This window comes from Lonchura striata, chromosome 6 (genome assembly GCF_046129695.1).
Source record: "Lonchura striata isolate bLonStr1 chromosome 6, bLonStr1.mat, whole genome shotgun sequence".
Classification (NCBI taxonomy): domain Eukaryota; kingdom Metazoa; phylum Chordata; class Aves; order Passeriformes; family Estrildidae; genus Lonchura; species Lonchura striata.
In genome coordinates, this window is record NC_134608.1 from 40,143,776 (window position 1) to 40,168,182 (window position 24,407).

Genomic DNA, 24,407 nt, shown 5'->3' on the forward strand with positions numbered 1-24,407 from the left:
CGTTACAGTCTTATCTGCTCTGAGACAACCGCATTAGAGTGCGGGCGCGCCCGACTTGGTGTCCGCGCATCCTCCCGGCGGGACCCGGTGATGTGAGCCTCGCTCCAGGGCAGGCTCTGGCCCGGCTGCCTGTGGGAGCTGGCCCTGCAGCTCTCTGTGCAGCCTGTACCACTTCTCCTGGAAAAACTATGCGTGTTCCCCTGCGCCCACCTTTATTCCCTTTTGCCTTTCTCAGGGAATCTTAAAGCAGTTCTCAAAACCATGCAGCCGTGACCAGCAGGCTCAAATATCGCAGAGAAGGACCGGGACAGTGTCGCTGCCGACCCTCGGTAGCTCCAACCCGTCAGACATGAAGCAACGGGACCCCGTCCGGCAGCGCCCCGACGGGCCGGGTGGGACAGGAACCTTTTGTTTCTCCCATGGGTTTATTTCCATGGATGCCCCCGCCCCTCCTTCCCTCGCAGGAGCCCGGCCCCGGGACGCCGCTCTTTGTTCCCACGCGTTGAGATGCGGTCACAGGTGGCCCACGCGTAACCGGCACAGAAGCCACACGGGACCCCGGCGCAGCCCGCAGGTAGCCCAGCGCTCCTGCGCCGGGCCGGGCCGGGCCGGGCGGCGGGGCCACCCCGTCGGGCGGTGGCGGTGGCGGTGGCGGTGGCGGTGGCGGGTCCCGCCCGCCGTGGGCCGGCGCGGGCGGGGCGGGCGGGCGCGGTAAAGGCGGCGCCGCGCGGGGGCCGGGCTCAGTCTGGCCGCCTGCGGGCTGCGCGGCGCCGCGGCCGCCCCGGAGCGCTCTGCCCATGGGGCAGCCAAGCCGAGCCCTCGGGACTGTCCCCCGCCGCCGGGACCTGCGCTAGGGCGGTGAGTGCTGCGCGCGTCCCCCCGCGCCGCGGACTTTCCCCGCCGCCCTTCGGGGTCCCGGAGAACCGCGGGAGCTCGGTGCAGGCGGCCGGCCCCCGCCGTCCGCTCGCAGTCAGCGCGGACGGGGGAGGGAGGGATGGACCGACGGACGGACAGGGGTTTAAGGAGAGGGATCAGCCCTTGCTCTGGCTGCGCATGGCTGCGATGGGACCGTCTTCGTCCTGGCCTGCCCGGTCCGGGTAGGATGGGTGGAGGAGGAGGTGGTGGAGCGTTGTATCCTGGTGGGAGTGTGGCAGGTTGCTCCGAGCGCTGGAGGGACAGCCGCCGTGCCGCCTTGCGAGGTGATGCGCAGGCGGTCCCTTGGCTTTGTGGCGAGGGCTTTCTCCTGGCTGTTACTCGACTCAAAGGCAGGGGTCCGATGTCACTTCTTTCCTGGAAGCGCTCTGTTCTTTTCCGCCTACTCGGGAAGCGTCACAGGAGGACCACGGTCCCCAGATGAGTACTTCAGGTGCCTGAAAGGGGAGGCTAAGTCCTGGCCACTGCACAAGCTAGGGGGTCAGCCTCGGTGGCTGAGCGTTGCGTCGGGTTGGGATGAGGGAAGCTAGCACAGCGGGGCTCGCCGTGGGATGCAATCCCGTAGGTGTGCTGGGGAGCCCTGGCCGCAAGGAGGGTTTGGCCATGGTGGAAGGAGAGGTGCTTGGGGGGATAGAGGGAGAGGCACAGGGGGAGGAAGCCGCGAGAGACCCCGTGCCATCACAGAGGGAAAGGTGAGAAAAGCCAGGTCTCAGCAGGTTCTGCATCCCCGCCAGAGTTTGCACGTTCCTGTGTGCTGAGCGGTCTGCTATGCCTCTTACAGGGTCTGGCTGTCCCATCTGGGCAGGTGCACTGCTTTGTCTAGAGCAGTCTTCTCTGTTGAGTACAGCTTCCACTGAGTACATCAAGCTGAGCAAGAAGCATCACCTTAATGTGCACCTGCTCCTTTCCCTGCCTCAGCACTGCTTGGAGTTGGAGTTCAGTGAGCCTTTTTCTTACCTGAGCAAGGAACCTGACCCTCTTGCAGCTGCCTGAGAATCAGGGCTACTAATGATTAAATGGGTAAATTTAATCTCCTAAGTCTGCAAAGGCTGTGAGTTACAAATGCCAGCAGCAACCAAAGCCTTGTTGACATTAGGGTACCACTAGCACAGCTGAGCCATTAGAAACTACATAGTATGCAAGAGTACTGGCTATTCTGGACTTGGCATAAATAACTTGTTCAGTAACTCTGTTTGCAGTAGAGCAGCCTGCTGAATAATTGCATTCAGGGCCTGTGGATGAGGAAAGTGATTTTTAAACAAATAAATAGTAGTTACAGTTCAAGCAGGGGAGTCTGCCCAGGGAGGAAGTTTCCTATGAAAGGTTTTGGCAAAACCCCAAAATAAACAAGGTCTTAAGATTCAGCATGAAAGCACCACAACTAGCCCTAGCCCTCTCTCAGCTAGTTTGCATAAATATGCACCTGATGTGTGCACAGCAGAGTGTGGGGGACATCATGAACCTGTGGTGTCCTGGTGCCCTCAGCAGTGAGGGGCTGGCTACTGATGGCAGCTGGAAAAGGAGGGACTTGGTTGCTTTAGCATGTGCTTGTTTCTTGTTCTTCGACTGTGGAGCAAAGTGAAGGGAGCTCTTCCTTGGGTACATGGTTGTCCCAGCCAGGAGGCTGAGAAGGTGAATTCTGCTCTACAGTCTCAACAGAATTTGGTCCTTTCTGTTTGTGGGCCTGTAGTGAAGTTCTGTTGCTGAGATATGAACACAAGAGCATCTCCAGAGATGCACAGCAAGGTGAGGCTTGGGGTGGCATTGATCACTTGGAGAACAAACTACAGACATGCTCTCCCCTGAGGTTTTCAGTCCATTTGGAGCTGCTTGGAAGCTTGGGTGTGATCCAAAGGGAAATGTTTTCCTATTGTTCTCATTGAGCATTGAGTGCTGAAGCATGCAGAATGCCAGGAGTACATCTGCAGCTGGTGTTCCCTTGTCCTGCAGCTCTCTGAAGGTCAACATGTTGAATAGTAGGGGCTGGGAGGGATGGTACCACAGGCTGGTTACAAATATCACTTTGAGCAGTTTGGATCATGAAATGTTCTGTGCGATGCGTGTGCTTGGTACTCACCCAGTAAGCCCCCAAATTTCTAGTGAAAATTGATAAATGCCATTGGAACACAAAGAGTATCTCCTTCTGACGCAGGCAGGATTGGCTGCCTTCCCACCGGGCTGCCCAGGAGGCTGCATGTTGACCTGGGTGGAGCTGTGCATGAGGTGGGGGGTGTCTATCTTCTTAGTGCTACGTTTTTGGCTACAAGCTTTCCCTTGGCACAGGATAAAAGCCCACGTGAACCAGAAAGATGTTGGGATTGTTTATGTTTGACTTCTGGCCTGGCGCCAGCAGGAATGGTTTGGTGACCTTGGCACTATTGGGACATTATTTATAGAACATAAATCTTCTGGGTTTTGTATTTTTGATGTAGGAATGTGAAAATAAGTCTTGGGAGGAAAAGACCCAATGTTGGCCACAAAATACATTTGTATTTTTTCCAGAGCAGGAAAAACAACACTTAAGAAGTGACCAGGTGTTCTCTGTTCACATTGCTTTCTGCCTTGCCTTGGAAAATATGGGCTTGTTGCTGTCCTGGAGATCACAGGCTAGCATGAGTTTCACTCCATGTTAGAAAAGTTATTGTTCAAGATGCTAAAAGATATTAAAGAAGAAACCCAGCTATAACCAAAGACACTCTTGATATTTTACAAATGATAAATGACTCTCTGGCCTTCTTGGCCTTCTTCTGTTTGTGAAGCTCTGTGTCATCTGCAAGGCTTAGTGCATTTCCGTGTATTTCAGTGCCCATCCGTGGTGCTGGTTAGTGTGACTGACCCCAGATGACAGATGAAGAAGAAGAGGCTTGGACATAAAAGGGTTTTACTGGAAGGCCCACCACACAGTGCTGGCCCCACAGCTCTGCCTCCCAGGGCTCTGATGAAACCCCAGTAGCAAACTTTCCTTTTGGGTTTCACAATGTACGTAAGTCTCTCATCCTCATTCTGAGCAGTGCATATAAGTTCCAATTACCTAGATCTGTAAATGTTTTTCTATCCCCCTGTATGCAAAGTAAGAACTTACTGAGCATATTTGTGCATTGGTTTTGATTGGGAAGCCCTTGCCTAGGCTGTACATGATTCATTTATACCAGACTTTGTTTGGACCCATACCCAGCTCATTTTACAGGACAAAATCAATGACCAGTGTCTGTAAGAAAGCTCTACTCCAGATTTGTAATGACTGCTGCTGTCATTTTGGAGAGGAGAGATCCATCACCAAAACAGGGAAATTATCAAAACTATTGTAGCTGGGTTTAGTGCTGAAGGTCGAGCAGCTTCTGCTGATGTTGGTGGTCAGGAACTATGTGCTCACGTTCTGAACCTAAGGGGCCAAAAGCAGAAGCCTAAGCATAGGGACCAGTAGCTGGCTCCATTGATGCAAAGTTTCCTAGATGTTTTTGTTAGGGATTTGGATTAACATAATTTTAGTCAAAGGCACAGAGGAGAGCATGGGAAGAAAAGCAGTTAGGAATAAATCCACAGTTCAGTTATCTGGTCTCCTGAGAAGCAGTATTATAGGATGAGTTGGTGTAGTGGGAGATGCACACTGGGGAGTGTCAGATAACACTGGCCACCTAATTATTTGTTTGAAGGGGTTCTGTATTTTAGAGGGAGATTAGTGTGCAGTCCCCTTTGCAGCTGCCTGCTACTGCAGAGAGGAGTCCCTCCTTTTCGTAATAAAATTAGGCAGCAGCACTTTGACTTGTGTGACCCAGAGGGGCAGGTGCAGGCAGAGCAGCATACAAAGGCTTGCAACCCTCTTGTTTTTAGCTGTATCCTGCCTGGGTTGAGAAAGTAAACAGTTTAAGTCTGTGTCAGCAGCCAAAAAAGAGACCTACAGAGAAAACCCACAAGTCTTCAGGAAACTCCATGGGTGACTCAGATGGTATTTTTGTCTGAGCACCCGTTCATTCAGTAACCCTTGATGGCAGCAGAAGCTCTTTTTGTAGTGGTGCCACCTTCTGAGTGGAACACAAACCTCTGGTGTCAGATGCTTATGGTTGTATAAAGACTTGAGAAGCTCTTTCAGCCAACAGACGTTGCTCCAGGAATTCCACTGCTGAGCCTTAAAATAATCCCAGCTCTTGTTGGGTGCTGCAGTTTCTTTCTGGGCTTCCAGCTAGGGGTGCTGCAGATGGAGATAGATGTGGCAAAGAGCAGGCAGTTTCCCAAGGACAGCTGTGCTTCCAATCCTTCCTGACAGCCAAGAAGGTGTCTTTAGTTCAGCTTTCCTGGCTGTCTGGCCCTGCCTTGCTGTACATGGCATGCACCCAGCCAGGCAGCAGCCTCACTAGTGCCCCGTACTGTGGGCACTGTGAGAGCTGCGAGAGATGTGTGGGCAATGCTGGAGCACAGCCTGGATGCAGACACTGCCACGTTGTATAGAGTCCTCAGGAAGGACTGTGTTGTGGAAATGGAGAGTTGTATTGCCAGTCTTAGCCAGAGCTCTAGGAAGCAGAGTATTTTCTGAAGAAACAAGCTATCTTAAAGGTACATGGTTTTAAATCCCTCTTAGTCTTTCTGTTGGACATTTAATTTTAGCTGCCTGGCATGTCATTTGTGGTAGATGTTTGATGCATTCCAAGAAGGTAAAAACACAAGCTGCCTCCTTGCAGAGGGAGAGGGAAATTCAAAAAACACAATACTGAATCCAGAGGAGCTGGGTGGTATTGGCCTTTCCCCAACACTTTCTTTGTGGCCTAGGAAGAAAAGCTTCTGTAGAAGCTGCTCAATAGCAATAAAGAGCATCCAAACATTAATCCACAGAAAGCAGAGATCTACCAGGAGTCAAAGGTTGCACTGAACAGAACCAAAGAATTTAGATAATTTGTCTGTGTTTTCCCAGGTTGTTTTCATTGTAAAGTGAGAGTAAAATTTAGCTGACTTCAATACCAGCATTGCTGGTGGAGTCTCTGTAAGTGCTAACCAGAAATCTGGTGTGCTTCTGAACAGCAGGCACGTATGGTGCATCCTTCCACCCTCCTGCCCTAGTGCTCTGTCCAGTGCAGCCGTTTTCTCTTTGGGGTGTTCTTGCCTTGTCTGCTGGCAAAAACTCATTAGGAATTCTTCCAATCCCTTCCATGAACTGTGACAATGTCCACTGTTTAAATCTCTGGACAAGCAGGATGCATTGAGGGTTGATGGATGGAGGAATAACAAAGCAGTTGAACTCATCCCCTCCAGCCAATTTATTCCCTGCATCACATCACCATGCAAACCAAGTGCCTGTCATTAGTCAAAGGACATGGCGGAGAAGAGGCCAACCTGACACCCCCAGAGCCCTGGCTGCATGGAAATGACATTACAATGAATGGTAACAGTGAAAGTGTTGACTGAAACCTGACACTTCTATGTCATGAGCTCTTCTAAGCAGGAGTCTGTGCTGTATGTTTATAGACAAATGTATATATACAAAAGCACAGTAGCAAAGCACCGTGTGTGTATACACACACACACAGAGTCCTGATGAATGATCCTGATGTTACTGGAACTTGTTGTACCCAGGTGTCTGAGACTTAAAACAAAAAGAGGGGAAGGTCCTTAAACAACCTTTGATAGTAGAGATGGGACATCTGGCAATGCCGCATTTTCCATGGTTACTTGAGACCTTCATTTGTCAGCACTGATGCTGCTGTCATTTGACTGCCTGAATCTCTCTGTTGCCTCCTTGTCCCTGGGTAGAAGAATCAAACAAAAGTAGGGAGAAGAACTAGTCAGTGCTACCTTTAACATTTTTTCTTCTCTTGCATGTGCCAGGCAAGAAGGAGAGAGAGCCCCTGTGGGACCTCTTAGTTCTCAAGATATCCCTTGTCACCCAAGCTGTTCATGCCACATATTGGTGTCCACCCCTTTGCTGCCTCTCTGCTATGAAAAGAGAAATCTTGCTTTTGTTCCTTAGGTGATGTGGGTCCTTTGTGGCTGTGACTATAGGACATAGCATCTCCATACCCTTTCCTTGCATGCTGTTGTCTAGTTTTCTCATAATCCCAAAAGGTGGCTCCATGCTGTGAGATGAGCAAAAGTGATACAGGGTTTGCCTAGGATCAGGTAGTGAAAAGTTCACTGCAAGGATCTTGATCTTGTCTATCCATATAAAAGCAATCAGTAGCCTAGTCTTGCTCATCATCCAGGCTCTACCTGTGGTATATGGAAAGAGGTGAACCATTGCAGGGAATGATGCCTCTTAGAATGCTCACCTTTGGGGGTTGGCTCACCCTGCCTATTTCAGAGGGAGCCTAAAGGAGGGAGGTGAGGAGATGTACAGATTCAAGTTATAGTTGATGCTTCCAAACTCCATTCTCTCCACCCATGAAGTGCTTTTACTCTGGGCTGGGGGCAGATTGACTCTGTGAATGCTCTTCACAGTACACATACACTGGTCTTTTGTGGAAGATGGAGAACCTGTTATGCATCAGAGACATTGTCTCTTTCAATCTCCTTTATATGAGTTCCTTTTTCTGATGAAAGCTGTCTAAAGGGTACTTGTGTGCTGAATAGCCATTGTTGATAATGCATGATATGAAATCCAAAAGGAAGGCTCAGATTAAATGTCACGCACTTTATAGTTGGGGAATTCAAAGAGCCTTGTTGATCTGTGCATAATTCGGGGCTTGACAGCTCATGCATAAACAAACACGTGCACATTCACATACATGGGTGCAGGCAGTTTTCCCCTGACTCGGCAGCACATAAAAGCAAAGTCGGGTGGGTGAGTTCCAGAGGGGTGGGTGCTGTGTTTGTGGGGAAAGCCTGTGGGTTCTTCAAGCCTCTGACTTGAGAATCACAGTGGCAAATAAAGTCACTTGTTATTAGTGTGGTGGGCTTCCTTCCGCCGTCCTCCCCTGTGCAGCTCTCTGCTGAGCTGTGGCTGCTTTGATTTTCTGCATCTGGGTTTAATCTGACCACGAGAATCTTCTGAGAGTTTCTGGTGTGTGCAAAGGCAGTATCCACGTGAGGTTCACCCCAAGGTTTCCCAGTGCGTTCTCCCACTGGCAGTGAGTGAAGACAGAAAGAAAAGAATCTATGTCATGTTAAGCTGGTTGATAGCCAGGCCAGGAGGGGCATTTCTGCCTCTGACATGTTGTGTGTAATGAGCAAGTGCTGCTCAGGAGTCCACAGAGCATGCCAAAGTGTCATGACCTGGCACTGGTGGGGTACAGTAGCCAGGCCATTGCTTGTAAGATGTCTCACCTGCTGCACATGAGGTAAATGATCTGTGGTAGATTTACTTTTCATATGCATCTGGGAAAACTAAGCTCTCAGAGGTTTAATGAACCAGTCTTGATTTTATGGAAGGAGCAGCAGAACTGCCAAACCTGTAATCTAATAGCTGGGCTTTCAGGCTTCCTACTCTGCATGCTGCACTGTAGTTCCCAAAAACAGCTGGTTTCACTTTCAAGTGCCTCTTTACATGAGAGGGGGATACTTGTGGCTCCTCCTCGTTCTGAAGAATACTGTGGAACAGTGCTCCACAGATATGTCCCTGTGCACCATGTGTTCCCCCTCTAGTGGGTTGCTAGAAGTTTCTTTGAAGTTGTTTCACCACCAACTTGTGAATTAGCAGAGCTTGTGCTAGCTCTGGCAGCAGCTATTTAGAAGTTTTCCTCTTCTAAATCTGTCCTCCTAGCTCCTGTTTGCCCAACATGGGGAATTTTGCGTCTGACATTTTTAGCAGTAACCTGTTGCTATAGAAACTGCTAAGGTGTCAGAGGGAGATTTTTGCCAAGTTGGGATAGGCTACCAAGTAGTTGAAGTATGTGTTTTGTTGGGAGGCCTTCTCCATCGTGTTTTTGCTAAGCAACTCCCTGAGCCTGTCTGCATGTCTGGGCTCATTTCATGTGTAAGGAGCCACGAGGGAGCGATAAACCCAGAGTTCTAATTGTGTGTGAATGAACAGGAAATGCTGGCAAATTATTCAGGGGAGATGTGAGAAGGTGTTCCCAAGTGATGGGTCCAAGCGGTGTGTAAGTGGTAGTCCAGGGCTGAGAGATCATAGGTGGTATCACTCTTTAGGGCAGTAAATGGCACACCTAGAGGCAGGAGTTGAGATTCTAAATGACATCTCCCATGAAGGAGTCTGGGACAAGCTGCTCCTCTCACCCTTGAGACCAAAATGTAGGTGAATGCAAACATACTTGGTTGGTCTGATAGTCTGAATTCTTTACTAACCAGTCAAGAGATCATGCAGTGGGACCCAAAGTAAGTCCATACAAATCAACCCATGTCTCTTATTTGTGTGTGTGCTTATACATACACACACATAAATATATATATATTTATATACATATGTTCATATACAAATACATATATTTATATGTATATATATGTACATTTATAATGACTTAATTCAGTAATATATAACTTATTGTTTATAATTTAAATGTATTTACATAAATAATAAACTTTTATTATTTTTTCCAGGCTGTGGATGTAACCATGTATATGGGAAATGCTCTATATCAGGGTTGTTAACAACTCAGCTGTTGGCTGATAGTTGCTTAGGCCATTTCATACCAGGCCTGATTTACAGAACTTGTGTTTCATGGAAGGAAACTTTATTGCTTGTACAATGAGAGGTGTGAGTCCTATGAGTGCCTGTGTGCCTGGGACTCAGGAAATATCCTGACTAGACCAAAAGGCAGTCTTCCTGATTTATGCAAATTTATTCGTCTGCCCTTTTTCCTCCCTATTGTGTTTGCCTAGACTGCACATCTGGTCATATCATGGCAGACTATGGAGATGAGAAACTCTTTGTTTTCTACACAAATGGAAGAAAATAATCTGATGCTGCTGGGGTGTCCTACAGAAGTTGTTCTCAGGCTGGGGTTGCAAATTGGTCCATGAAACTGGTTGGGAATCTGCATTTGCAGTTCTGGAGTGGAACAGACTCATTTCATCTTCCATTTCATGGTTGTAGAGATGTTGAGAGTGTATAAATCACAGTGGTTGCATTGTGCTGAGTAAGTTCCAGAATTGCAGATAGAGAACTAATGTTGCTGGAGGTGTAGATTATTGTCTTTGGGGAGGGCATCCATCGAAAATGGCTTTGAAATCACTATTTCAGTGACAGTATACAGATGGATGTTGTGCCTGTATGTGGCTCAGGGGACTTAATGTCCCAAATTGTAGTTTCTTAACAATTTTCTTTTGTGTTCTGGAAAAGTACAGAGATGCAGGGTATTGTTGAGAATAGAGAGCTTTGGCTTCCTGGAGCATTTATGAAAGTCTCTTGTCAGGTGGTTGGGGGCACCATAGAAAGAAAATTTGAGGAGGTTTGAGGTTGTCAGGAAAAGAGGTGCCAAGAAGCCCCATGTTACAGTGAAGGTTCAGTGTCCAGTGGTGTTGTGGATAAGCACCATGTGTATGGACTACTCCCTGCTCCTCCCAGGGTCTTTCCATAGAGTTCCTTTGAGCCTCTGTTATGCCTCAGGTGCGAGGTAGAGGAGATGAAACACAGTTTCATCATAGTTTCTGTAAAACTGACCCTGTTTGGTTAAAGGGCTTTCCTAGCTTTTTAAGCTGCTCTTTTTCAGTAGCAAGGGTTGATTTACTTGGGTGGGTTGGTTTCCTTTGTGTGTGTGTGTTTCTCTGTGTGTGCATATGGGTTTTATTTTTCCTTCTAATGTTTCCCTGTAGAAATCATCTGCAGGACAGATGGCCTGTTAAGCTTCTGGGGTTGTCTCTCATAAACACCTGTCTAATGCAGCTGGGAACCAAAGAGAAATTCTCCTTTTTAATGCCTTTAAAAAGAAACAGTACCTGATCCTAATATGTCCTACTTCCCTGTCCCTCTCTCCATCCTCTCAGCTTCCTGGGAAACTTAACTGCTTGGTTGTGGCCATCTGTTGAGACAGCGAGGGGCTGGGTGGGGAGGTGGCTGGGGAGAGCAAGGGCAGCTTTGAGGTGATGGGTTGCTGTGGCTGGCTGGGCTGAGAGCCTTGGTGGCAGAGAGGAAGATGATGCAGGGGATGAACTTTCATGTAAGTCACATAGATGAGAGCTGCTGAAGCAGCTGTTGTACATTGTTGTGCTCGTACCTTGCCTCCTTTGTATTTGCAGCCAAAATGCACCTCAACCCAGGGATGGGCTGCTTGAGAAGGCAGGGTGGCGTGGCCAGGCTTGCACGTGGGGTGTGAGCACACACGTGTGTGGTAGATGAAGGGTGAAGCCTGTGTGTCCCCTGTGGCAGCAGCCCCCAGAACCCAGACAGAGGGGCTGCACTGGGGCCAGCTGGGCACCCGTGGGGAGCCCTGTGTACTGTGCTGGTCACCGCAGCTGTGCAGGGAGCCTGCTCGAGCCCGTGCAGCGTGTCACAGGCTGCCCTGCCAGCTGCTGCGAGAGGCAAACAAGCATTTCTCCCCTGAGGTGCTGCCCAGGCTTGCATGGAGGGGTCAGCGAGTTGCTGCAGGTGGTGGTTGGCAGGCCGGCAGGAGTGAGGTTGCTGTATTTAATTATAGCTCCCATCTGAGAAACTAGTAGAGCAACAGAGCTTTTTTATCGTGTTCTGGGGAAACTGAGCACTTTACAGGTTTTGATTACTGTATAACACATCCCGCGACACAGACAGAAACTTTCCTGTGGTCTCTGCAAAAGGAAATTTGAAAACCTAGAGGCAATAAAATTCCAGAGATGGGCCATACCTCCCAGATGCTGTGGGATATAGCCAATAGTGGTTCTTCTTGGGGCAGGATGTTTGTACAGCCACGAGGAGCCTGAGGGCAGGAGCTGCTGCACCCAGGGACTGTGGAGGAACAATGTGGAGGAGGATGCAGGGGCTGAGCCTGCTTGGGCTAAAGCAGCCCTGAAGCAGACGGAGGAGAGGATGCATGGAAAAGGCTGATTGGACTTCAGACTTTGGATGTCCATTTTTGCATGAAGTGGTGACTGAGTACACAACACAAGTTAACTCTTTCCTCCCCAGAAGGTTGCAGAGGGCTCTGTCCCCTGTTGAGAGGTGATGGTGGCTGTTTCCATTACACTTGAGATTGCCAGAGCTGCTGTAGGCACTGGGTGCAACTGCCTTGTGAGTAGAGGCTTTGTGGTCACGGGCAACTCTGCACCTCTCACAAACAGCTTTGGAGAGCTCAGTCAATGGTATTTGGCCATGAGATGTGCTTAGCCTGAAGGGTGAGCTTAGATGTGCCTGAGGCTCTTGGTGCGTTGCAGATGACTTGGGAGATGATCTGGAGGCATCCAGTGAAGATGTCCTTTGACCTAAGGATGTTGCTTTGCATTTTCATCATTTAGGGGCAGGAAATCTACTGCCCAGGTTTGTAGGTGTTCCCTAGGGATGACACAGTCTCCCTGCGCCTTTTAGAGTTGCTTAAGGAAACAACTCCCTTTGCCTTTTAGAGTTCTTTACGGGGCTGTGGCAGGGCTGGGCATGAGCTTCTGTCAAGACATGCTTCCTGCTGGTATTGCAAAAAACCTTCTGTGCTGAAAGGGCTGGTGTTTCTGTGGGAACGGAGTCCTGTGTACCTGGCTTGTTACAGGTGAGAAATCGGAAGTCTCCCTGTTGCTTAGGGGTACAGACTGTGCCAGACAGAGCGGGAGCAGCCACCACATTCTGCTGCTGTGGTGGCTAAGTGCTAATTGTTTTTACTGCCTGAGCATCAGGTTATTTTTGGCTTTATCAAGTTTAATTCCCAGCTGGCTGGTTGATGGTAGAGAGGTCCTAATAGTCTAAATCTCCACGCTTGATAGAAATCTAGACAGGAAGCTGGTTTGCTCACTGTGGGTTTGGGATGTGCAGTTGCAGAAATAGACAATGAAAATAGCTATATTTTGGTAGTTACATGGGACATGGAGAGTTCTGGCTCAGGGTTTGCTGTGCCTTGGGCTTCCATGGGAAACTCTTGCTAGGCCATTTAGATAGGATGCACAAAGAGTTTTGTGACTCACAGGTGTGTTTTTGGGTTAGACATAGACAACTTACCCATGCCTCAGGATTTCAGAGTCCTGAAGTGTCTGAGGTTGTTTATGAACAGATTTTAAGCGGATAAAAGTGAGCAGACTGAACCTTCATGTATGGTGGGGAAAAAAGGAGTCTTGGGTCCCATGGGATTAGGCAACAGTGTACTGTTTGCAAGGACCAAGATACTTGGTAGATCTATGGATCTTGTCCTGAATCCACCTGTGTTTCCACTGCCTCTCCTCTTTACTGTGCGCGTGTTTGAGCCCAGGCTTTCTTGACAGCTCTGTGGCTGATGAGGTATGGGATCCAGAGCAGCTGCATGGACCCAGGACAGTCCTCAGCAGCAAAGAGACAGACTACCATAGCCTGGAGGAACATCAGAAGAGCTAGACAAATCCATTACAGCTGCCAGGCCCTTGCAAGAGAAATGCTGTGGGCATCAACCCATCTCTGAGGGCACAACTGCCATGGTGGATGCCTTTCTCATATGTAACTTCATTGTGCTGCTGGAGAACTCCCCTGGGCTCTGCCAGTTCTCCCAGAGAACTCCAGTGCTGGAAAGGGACACTGCCTCTGCTTCATCTGCTTCATACTTAGTATTGGTTCTCAATCTGTGCTCTGTAGAAGATGCTTAGACATTGCAAGTGCCCTGTTAGGCTTGACATCCACATCCAGTGCAGACATCCACCACACCTTTTCGGATAATTCCTAGACATAACAAATCAAAGTGGGCTTGAGATGTTGGCCTGTCTTAGACATAATGACTTGGTAAATCTAACACAGGAGTGCAAGAATCCTCTCACTGGCCTGAACGTGATAGAGTTGAACAAACTGTGTCCAGCTGAAGTGTATAAACATTTCATTGTCCCAGCTTGGCTCTAGTTTCATACTCCCTTCCTCTGCATAGAGATTGGAAGTGCCATCAAACCCTTGGAGCGAGAGATTCTGTAGTGACAGCTCTTTAATTCAAGCACCACTGCTTTGCCAGGTAAAAGGCTGCACTGTGGATGACAGTGCCATTCAGCTTAGCAGGAGGCAGCATCCCTGCTCCCAGGGCCCTGGGGAGCGCTGTCCTCCAGGCAGCCAGTTTGCCACCCACGAGCAGTTAGGCTCTGGCTTGCAGGAGCTGTAGGCTGTCAGCTCCAGGTGCTGCTGGAGCGGGGTCTGGCTCTGCACTCGGCAGTGGGTGCGCAGCTCTGGCTGCTGCAGCGCCGTGTGCGGTTGAGTCTCCTCTCTCCCACGCTGCGGAGCTCGCCTCTCCAGACGCTGGGAGGGAAGCAGAGACGTTGGGGGAAGAGCTGTGGAGGTGGGACAGATTCAGCTATCATTGGTGTGGCACCAGTGGGGTTTCTTTGCACCACTAAGCAATAGCTATCAAAATTGAATGCAGTACGATGAACAGCTGAGCAAGGGAGCAGACACTGAAAGGAGCCTGCGAAGAAAAGGGATCTAGGAGGAAAAAACCCTCTTTCAGCTGCACATAGGCAGTGCCCATCACAGAGAGCTGTGGCAGGGAGTAGGAATTGCCTGTGTATGGTGGTTGATCTGCACAGTCCCTGGGATGCTTGGAAAAAGGATTAAGGAGGAGAGAATCGCAGGAGAAGGAGGAGGTAGAGTTTTCCCTTTGCAAACTCACAGGCTAATAGAAACAATCCTCTAAGTTGTCAGTGTGTCAGGATACATTAATGTAAGTATAGTGTTTTATAATCCTCAGCATCTTCTATCTGAATGTCACTGAATTAGCGTTAATTGCATTCATTAGCTTGTTAGCCATTAATATTCAGCATTCGTCAGCCTGGCTCTGGCTCTGGTTGAGGGGGATAATGAGATGTGGGACTGGTTGTGGGGCCATGCTATAGCTGTGCTGTAGGAGTGTGGGTTTATGCACCGGATTGTTTTATTGGCATTTGTGTCTGGCCCGTGTTGTCCCGGCTCTTAGCCAGCAGTTTACCACAAATTATGGAAACTCTTAATGGGAGAGCAGTGTTAATGATGATGTGGATAAATTTCCACCAACTCCTGCCCTGAAAGCAACTAGCGAGACAAATTACGAAGGCAAATTTTGATCTTTTGGCCTTGAGCCAGTTGCTAAACTGCCTCTGTAATCACAAAGCTATTCAGTGCGGTCTGCATTGGTGAGTCATGGAGTCCCACCTTTCTTTTCTTCTTGCTCTCAGGAGAAAGTCTCTATTACTTTTTTTTTTCTTTTTCTTCCTTTTTTTTTTTCTTTTTCTTCCTTCTTTTTTTACTTTTTTTCCTTTTTTGTTTTTTTAATTTTTCTTCCTTACTTTCGTTTTTTTTACCCCCCTTTCCATCTTCCCTTCCTCTGACATTTCTGACCATGAGGCCAGAGCAGGAGGTGTGGGCATCAGGCTTTCCCAGGCAATAAACCAGGAAAGATCCAGAAATGTCAGGATGGCATGGCCAGCACACTCAGCACTCCAAATCCTGTCAAGACCAGCAAGCCTCAAGTCTCTTATCCCTGAGGAGAGCCAGTAGGATTCTCCTGCTCAGGCCCACTGCCAGACTTTCCCCCCCAACTTTAGAGATGTGGGATGGCCTCAGAGTGAGAGAGAGGAGCATTCACCACGCGACTGTTGTGTCACAATTGGAATGGATGCATTTTGATTGGAAAATGCCGGGCTAGAAATCCCACAGCAACGTCTTCTCTGGTTTCAGCACTTCTGGTGGGAAACCACTCAGCCTTCAACCTTGTGAGTCTGGATCAGCCAGGAGCAGAAAAAATTGCAAAAACTGTAGCTAGTGAAAGAGTTTGAGCTTTTCTTTTAGACCTATCACTCTGGCTTTAGCATGAATTTTGTGTGCATTATCTAGATTTGAATACACACAATTTATTGTGACAGCTTAGATTGGCAAACCACAGACATGATAAATCTTTCAAACTTTTCTACTGTCAGCTACCACTTGAGCTTCCTGCCTTGTGCTCAAAAGTAGGCCTGAGTATACAACTTCTACCTTCTGTGCCATTATTTTCCACTGTCCCAGTTCTGAAATATTTCTAGATCCTGACTGCAGCATCTGGCTTTGTGCTGCCTTTCCAGGAACTTGGGCTTAATTATTCAATGAAATAGGAGCAAAAACCCACGACCAAACAAGCCCTGCTACAATCCAAAAGAAGTACCTCCAAAGCACAGAGTAGTTCAGCTGGTTCACTGAAAATCATATTACCTGGTCTGCTGAAAGGATCTTATTAAACCCTTGATCATGGGGCTCACCTTTTGCACCATCCCAGCAAGACTTCTTAACTTCGCCTTAAAGAAAGAGTTATGTTGGACACTTGCAGACAGGATGGGCTGTTCTTGTCTCAGCCACCAAAGGGAAGGGTTTTCCTTTGAGAGAGAAATCCCTCGCAAGGCACTGGCACAACATTTGCATGCACAATGCCAAAATAATTTTCTATCATTTTATTATTCTCCAAAGACTCATGAAATATTTAGACATCAGCATAAATTGTCTCCTGGGGCAGCTCTGGGAAGGTTCAGCTGGGGTATGAGCCCTACACTTGCTTGGGCTGAATTAGCTGTGCTTGGTGCCTGGGGAGAATTTCTCTGGGTCTCTGGAAGGGTCAAGTAGCAAATGGAAAAAAGTGTTTGTGTTCAGCTGAGCCAAGATAAAATGAAGACAAATTGGAAGAAAAAGCTTTCTGAACTAAGGATTTCCAGGGTTTTATATTTGTGGGATGAGACAGAGTGATTTTGTGGGACTCAATACCTGTAGCTTTATACGCATGCCAGGGCAGAAGTTATCTTTTTCAATTCTCATTGCCTGTATTTACTTATCCCTGATAATATTTGTAGTTTCTAATTTCCATCATTTCCCAGAAAGTAAAGTGAGTGTCCTCAAGGAAAATCATGCCTCTGGCTTCTTGTTGCTCAGGGGCTGATATGTTCTGGCACGGCCTGGGGGCTGCAGCATCAGGAGTAGTGGGACATACAAATTAATAACTGATACTTGAAATGGCAGATTAAGAATGTGATGTATTGCATGAGAAAAGAAAAAAGGCCAAGCATTACTTAATGATTTTAATTCCCCTAGTCTGAGACACAATTCCCCTAATCTGCAAAACAGCAAAGAGGTACTATTGGGCATTGCTTCATGCTGGGATAGACGAGATTATGGTTTATAGGTCAAAAAGCATTTATAACTAAATGTCCATGCTAAAGCCACTCTGCTCTAAGTTTTTTCTTTCCCCTCCCATGGCAGATCCCAGAGACGGCAGGATCATTCTGAGATGAGCCACCTGTAACTTGGGCCGGCCTCGTTGCCAGGGCTCCCTGCCCCACGAGGATGAGGAGCCGTCTGCCAGCCTAACAGAAAGATTTTGCGTCGGCGGTTGTTTTATTTTTCCCAGACGTCGTGAAATTTCATGTGACAGCGGAGTCGCTTCCTGCACCTTCCTTGTGCCACCTCCCAGCCAAGGGCTCGGTGGGGCAGGGCCACCGCCATGGCGGCGAAGCAGCCCCCGCCGCTGATGAAGAAGCACAGCCAGACCGACCTGGTGAGCAGGCTGAAGACACGCAAGATCCTGGGCGTCGGCGGGGAGGATGATGATGGCGAGGTCCATCGCTCAAAGGTGAGGGCAGCAGAGAGCGAAGGCCATGTGCGGTAGTGGTGGAAAAGGGACCTTCTGCTGGGCAAATCAGGGTTGGCCTATCCACATAGTTTGGGCTAGTTACAACCAGGCATTGTGAATGGGAGCATGTTCACATGAACATGAACAGCTCTGGGTGGTGTGCACATGACAGCAGGACAGATACTGTGACACCCTGAGGGCTCTGCAGGAGCTTGTGCTCCATCAGGATGTGACATGCAGGTGTGTGAGGAGTCAGTTCCCTTCTTCCATAGCTAAGAGGAAACAGGAGTTAAGTGTTGACCCTTCCCCAGCTGCATGCTGCAGGTGGCTGATCCCAGTAAGGGAGCAGTAGGGACTGCAGCTCCTCATGGAAATCAAGGCAGGTGTTGGGATCAAAGAGTCACAGCTGAATCCTTTGCCCTCCTCCTTCTTCAGGCCCTCTGAGATAAACTCCCACATGGGATTACATATGAGGTTTTGGGCTGGTGAGTACTGCCTGAAGACTGGAGAAGGATCTGCTTAGCTTGTGTCTTTCATTTGAATTTCAGATTAGCCAAGTACTGGGAAATGAAATCAAGTTTGCAGTCCGGGAACCACTAGGACTCAGGTAAGGTACTGGATCACCTTGGAGCTAGGTTATCTGAGGACCCTTGGCCCTGGGAGCTCTGGTTTCTGACAACAACTCTGCCACTGTGTGAGCATCACTGCTCCCTGCAGGGGCTTCTTGCAGGCTGTGGAACCAGACCAGCTCTTCATTCTTCCCCCATTAATGAGACTGAGGCACTCAAGCTCCTGTCTCATTGTATATGCAGACAACTACAAGGGCTGCGTGGGGCTGGAGGAGCTCCTGTTCTACTGTGTGTGTCCTGTGGGGACCCTACTCTGCACCATCCTCTTGGCACCTCTCTCCTTTTCTTGGGTGTGGGGGTCTGGCTCTGTCTCACCAGCAAGGCTGGTCTGCATGTTGAGGCTGAGCTAGCAGGATGTGGAAAGCTGAGACCTTCCATGAGAGGTTTCTGGCTGTCATGTTTGTGCGTGGGGAAAGGCTGAAGGCTGATGAACGAGCAGGCAGCCAGAAATACTTTGTGAAGTATGAGTGATGGGGTCACCCCAAGCTCATGCTGGGTCCTCTGTCTTCCCTCTCACGCAGGGTCTGGCAGCTTGTTTCCGCCGTCATGTTTTCCGGGGTCGCTGTCATGGTAAGTGAGGGATGTGTTCCTGGCAAGAATCAGCTCCTGACTGCTAATGGGGTGCCCCAGCATGGCCCTTTGGTCCCTGGCATTTCTCTTCTCCCCTGCCTCCAGCAGCTCCTACTGCTTTCTCCTGCAAGGCCTTTGCCCTCACTGTCTCTGTGATGGGCTTTGCCAACAGTGGCCCTGGCAGTTTGTTCCCATTGTGAGCCTGTTTTCATTAGCAGGGCCCATAAACCGGGGAAAGACAGCCCGGGTCACAAAAACCAGCCATGCAGCTCATAGCTGACATGGTGATATTTCTGCACCTCCTTAATTTCCAGTTTCCTGGCCAGCAATTCCAATCCTACAAAGGCCTGATGCTGCTGCCCAAGAAGTCTTTTTTTGGTGGCCAGTTCAGGTTGTTGAGTTTCTCTCTCACCTCTGCCAGGCCCTTGCTTTCCCTGACCAGCTCTTTGATGCCATCTTTGAGGAGGAATCGGTGAGCAGCAAGACTCCCATCCGGCTCTATGGAGGAGCCCTCCTCAGTGAGTGCCGTACCACCACACTGGGGATGCTGCTGCCCCGCAGAGGAAGGGCACAGGTGGCCAAAACGGCAGCAGGGGACAAAGCCCATGCCCGGCCGGACACCTGCAGATGGAGAGCAGAACATCTGCTGTTAGCAAAGAAATTGCCGAGGGGTATTTTGAAAAGCTTGGCTACTGCTGCTTTTTCCTAGCAGGGATTCAGGCAGGTAGGGTAAGAAGGAAGGGCTGTGCACGCTCCGAATCCCTGGGGGATCACCCCACGTACCCCAGCGAAGGGAGCCTGCAGAGCGGGAGAGGGGCAGGCGGCATCCCGGGCGGCGCGGGGAGCCGGGGGAGGCTGTGCGGGGAGGGGCCGGGCCGGGCCGCGTCCTGCAGCGGCACCGCGCGGGGCGGGCGGGAAGCGCGGCCGGCGCCGGCCTGGCAGCGCGCCGCTGTCCCCGCAGGCATCGCGCTCATCATGTGGAACGCCCTGTACACCGCCGAGAAGGCCATCATCCGCTGGAGCCTGCTGGCCGAGGCCTGCTACTTCGCCGTGCAGTTCCTGGGTGAGTGCCGGGACGAGGAGGAGGGTGCGAAGACCGCGTGGGAAAGCGGGACCCACGGTGGGCAGGGCGCTGGCGTGTTCCGTGCCAGCTGCTCGCCTTTCTTCTCCCCCGTGGAATGGCCTCTGCCCTGGGCTGCTCCTTGAACATCGCCCTCTGCCAATTCGGTAATTTTTCCCCCTGCAAATGTCCTGGGCTTCATAGCCAGCACAGGTCATTGCTGGAGCATGCTGCCTAGATGCAGGGTCTAACAAGAAAAGATTTTAACAACCTACACTAAAAAGGGGGATGTTTAGTATTGCCAAAACAGAGCATAGCACTTAGCTTGTTTCTAGGGAGCTTATCTATATTTAACAATGAAGGGGGTTCTTGTATGTGTGTCTTGGTAGCTCAGTGTATAGCTGGTTTAGATATGAACTATGTGTTGGTGGCCAGAAAAGTTCGATAGAGGTGATGTGTGTGGACTGTGCATATTCTATAGATGCTTCTAAAGTTGAGAAATGTTTATCAGCACTGAAGTGTTCAAGCCACAAAACAAATTTAGGAGGATGTGACTCCCAGATTAACACCTGAGCATAATGGAAACTCACATCTGCTTGAGTGACTGTTTCAAGCTGCCTGAATGTGGGGCTGCCTTGAAAGCAGGTTCTGTCTAAGGGAGAGCTCTGGGGTCCACGGCAGTCTTCAAGGCTGTGAAAAGAAGCTAGTGAAGAGCCTCTGCCATGGGCTCACTGTGCATGTGAGCGAGCCTGTGCTGAAAGCTCCTGCACTTAAAAGGCTCAGCAGTTCCTGCCGAAGCTCTGCGTTAGAGGGCAGCAGAAAACAGCGTTGTGCCATTTGTCTCCTTTTTGGTTTTGCATCACCAACCTCTGTCTTGTCTCTCTCCTTCTCCTCCAGTTACCACTGTCTCCCTGGCTGAGAGCAGCCGGATAGCCACAGGTGCCGTGCTTCTCATGGTCAGCCGAGCCCTCTTCATCCTCATCAGCATTTATTATTATTACCAAGTTGGACGTCGTCCCAAGAAAGTCTAATTCCTGGGCTTTTTTGTTATGGGAAAGGTGGGAGGGGGGAGTTTGTGTCGGTAATTTGGCATTATAATTATACATTTTAATTTTTTTTTTTGTTAGTCCCTTTTGGTTCTAGTTTCCTTCTTTACCGGCATGAATCAGTGTGAAACCCAGTGCTGGTGGCATTGCCAGGTGAAATGGGGGGAGCAACATCAGTGGGACCCCCCCAGCCCCTCTGCAGGAGGTGAGGAACAGTGGGGAGGAAGGCTCAGGGACGTGTGTGGGCCTGGCAGGCTCAGGGAAAAAAGCCAGTTTTCTAGAGGGAACTGGCTGATGGGATCACAGGCTCTGAACCCACTGGAACAAAGCACAAAATAAGGCCAGCATACTGAAACCAAATCCCTGAGGAGACAGGGCAGTAAGACAACCAACAAAGGATCTGGCTACTCTATTTGGTAAGCCTTGCACCTCCCCTGGTTTACAGCCCTTTCCCCTTTTAGCAAGTACTGACTACCCAGGTAGCCAAAGCTGGATGGAGTCAAGTTCAGTGCTTTGCAAACAGCTCTTCTTTCCTCTCTGCCAGAGATGCATTTTTGTGTAGTTCATAGTTTTGCACCAGATGCTGTGTAGGGCTTGGCAAGAGATACAACAAAAGAAGAGGGAGAACCCTGGTTGTTCCCTCTGCAGGGACATCACTGGGAACAGTGGAGCAACTTGAATTACAAGATGTGGGAAGTGGGAAGCTACTGGAAATAGCCCATTGAGCACAAAGACATCCCCTTGTTTGGGGTGTTTAATGAAGTTTCTAGGCTGGGGTCCTGTCCCCTTCACCCCAGAACACTTCCTACAGTTGAAGCTTTACTGATGGTAGTAGCAGTGGTGGGTGTGCAGGTGCTTTAGTTGAGCAGGAGCTGGAGCGCTGTTGTGGTTAGCACTGGTAAGAGCAGAGGATTGTAACAGTAAGAGCATCTGCACAGATGCTTGGGTCAGTGAATTGTCTCTAGATGTGGGCTCTGGCTGTGGGAGATGATGTTCCAACTTTGCTAGTATCTGCATCACATCTCTTCTGACCTTGAGAAGAGAGGACCAAAGTTTGTAGCATTAAGATATTTAATATGTAAATGGGATGAAGAACAGCAAAGAGCGGAGCGTATGATGGCAAGGACAGACTAAATGTGCTTTAGTACTCGCTAGCCAATTTCTCCAGCATCTCCTGGGCTTAACAGCATTGCCTGCTCTGCTTCCTCATGCTTTTCTTGTGGATTATCCCTGTCCACAGCTTGAGGCAGCATTTTTTATTCTCCATGGGACTAAAGCCAGAAGGTCTGTGTACAGGATATAGATTTGTTACTCATGCACTACTGTTGACTGGATCAAAGCACATCCTGGAATATAGCTGATGTTCCAAAATCCCAGTAGAAAGATTCCTACACAAACAGAACTGCTTGTGTGAACAACAGTCCTCAAGCCACTGGTAAGACTGGGATCTACAGCTATTGCTGTTTAATATCTTAGTAGAGTTAGAAGAAGGTAGTGGGTAGTTATTGTATGTTGTGTTAGTGCTTTTGGCATTTAGAAGCAGCTGCATAAGCTTGGGAAACTGTGTGCATTGTACTTACTGGCCATGCAAAATGTCTGTCACGTAACAATATTGGAAATTGTTAAATCAGGAAACATCACAACTGTAACTTAGTTTTTTGCCTAATAAGTAAATCAAATGGAGAGGCAACATCCAACAGTAGGCTAAATTCTGGAGCCTCATGACAATACACGCTTGTCAAGCTGCTTTCAGCATGTCCAAAAATGATACTGAGCAACTAAAACTTTTAATTAGGAGGAGATTTCCTGTTCAGATAGAAGAATTGGGGTCTAAGAGGCAAACCTTTCCCTGTGAGGCAGGTAATGATCAAATGCAGACTGGAGAGGATCAGAAATTAGACAAAGTGGTGCAGCATGCTGGAGCCAGAGCATGGCATGCTGTGGCTGTTGCTCTCCCCCTGTGCATCACCTGCATGGGCAGCTGCAATGGCCTCAGTGTTGCACTTTGGCTGTAGTTGTGGGTATAGGTATGTGAGACTTGATTCTTTATGTTTTGGGATGTCACATGAATGTATACACAGATTGATGGTTGGTTTTTGGGGGTGGGTTGGGAATTATATTTCTAGGACAGACAAGTAAAACCTACCACAGCAAAAGCAACCTTACAGAAGAAGGACATGGAGGGTCTTCTTCATGCTGCCTCCCATCTGTTGGCCACAGGTCCTATGAACTTAGTTATGACTCGGGGCTAATTAACATACCTTAAAATGTCATCCCATAGGTGAGAGAAGTGAGTTAACTGCACTATGTGAGAGCAGTACTCCAAAGCCGTCTTGATGGTTAGATCAGGTAGGACTGTGGGGGAAGCAGTTACATCTCTCCAGGATAGCTTTAAATAAGAAATTAGATTTCTCTGGTCCCCTGATAAGCAGCTGCTTCTGCAAAACTTGAAACAGCCACTCTAGGTTTGCTGGTCAATGGCTTTTTCTGCTCCAAAATAGAGCAAAGCCTGGGGGAGTGGTCACTTAAAAGATTTCATGCTACTTGGTACCTAGTCCTGAAAGTGGAGACACGAAGTTGGATTATTTTGATGCTTCTTGCTCCATCTTGCTGTAAGTGGACCATGTAGAAAATACAGAGCTCTACACCTCCTCTAACTAAGCTGTGGTTCCTGGCATGTCCCTTTCTCAGCAGCAGGAGAAACATTGTCAGGCCCACTGGAAGCGGTGAATGCATAGCAGGTGAGGCCTAGGAGGGAGTTGCTCAGGGTGTCTTGAGCAGCCCAGGTAGAGAAGCTGCAGCACTGCCAGAAACCAGCTGCACCTGGTTGTCTTCACTCTGCTGTGAATGGGGAGAAAGGGAGGATGCCAAACCTGCACAGAACTGTGTCCCCAAGGATGGAAGTGCTGACATCACAGCTGCAGGTGGCAGTTGAGAACATAATTTGGGATCAAAAAACCCTGAGGTGTCACTTCAGGCTCATCTGCTGACAAAAAAACTCCATCTCCACTGGCCTCAGCTTTCTTATCTGTTACGTTGTGAGAGAGGCCTTGGACTGATGTCATCTCCCGAGGGAGATTGAAGGGAACTTCCTGCATTTGTACAATGCTGTGCAGGACTGGGGGTCTGTTCCCCAAAGAATTGTGCTCCAAGCAGGCACAGGCCAGGACTTAAAGCTGACCCCCTTTTCTCTGCCAGGGATGGACCCAAAACATTGCATTCAGAGAGCCCTCACTTTGGAGGGTGAGAAAAACTCATCAATTCACATAACTCCCTACATCTTCTTATTTGCATCTAACCAATATCTGGCAAACTGGAGCTGGTGATATACCTAGAGGCTCTGTCTGTCCTAAGCTGGCCTCTTTTCTGGTCAAGTGTTTTTACTTGGGAGGGTGTGGGTGGGGGGTGGTGGTGCAGGGGAGAATGGGACACTTCAATTTATACCTCATTTTAGCTGCTGTACCTGAGTTTATTTCTCCTCTGATAAGAAAGTGACTGTACTTAACACCAAGCAAATAGTGAAAATTAAAGCTGTTTCACTTCACTGTCACAATATCTTTCTTTTATTTTTTGGTTGTTTTTTTTTTTTTTAAGAAATGCA

The 24,407-nt window shown here is 48.9% G+C and overlaps 1 protein-coding gene across 1 annotated transcript; it reads left to right on the forward strand.

Annotated features, from left to right (window-relative positions):
- The first annotated feature begins 729 nt into the window (after positions 1–729).
- On the forward strand, positions 730–24,359 carry TP53I11 (tumor protein p53 inducible protein 11). The gene is made up of 7 exons (XM_021533241.2): positions 730–858; positions 17,132–17,501; positions 18,050–18,108; positions 18,652–18,700; positions 19,122–19,218; positions 19,662–19,763; positions 20,658–24,359. The coding sequence occupies exons 2-7, from the start codon at positions 17,373–17,375 to the stop codon at positions 20,789–20,791; spliced, it is 570 nt and encodes a 189-aa protein (XP_021388916.1). The 5' UTR covers positions 730–858; positions 17,132–17,372; the 3' UTR covers positions 20,792–24,359.
- The last annotated feature ends 48 nt before the right edge of the window (positions 24,360–24,407 follow it).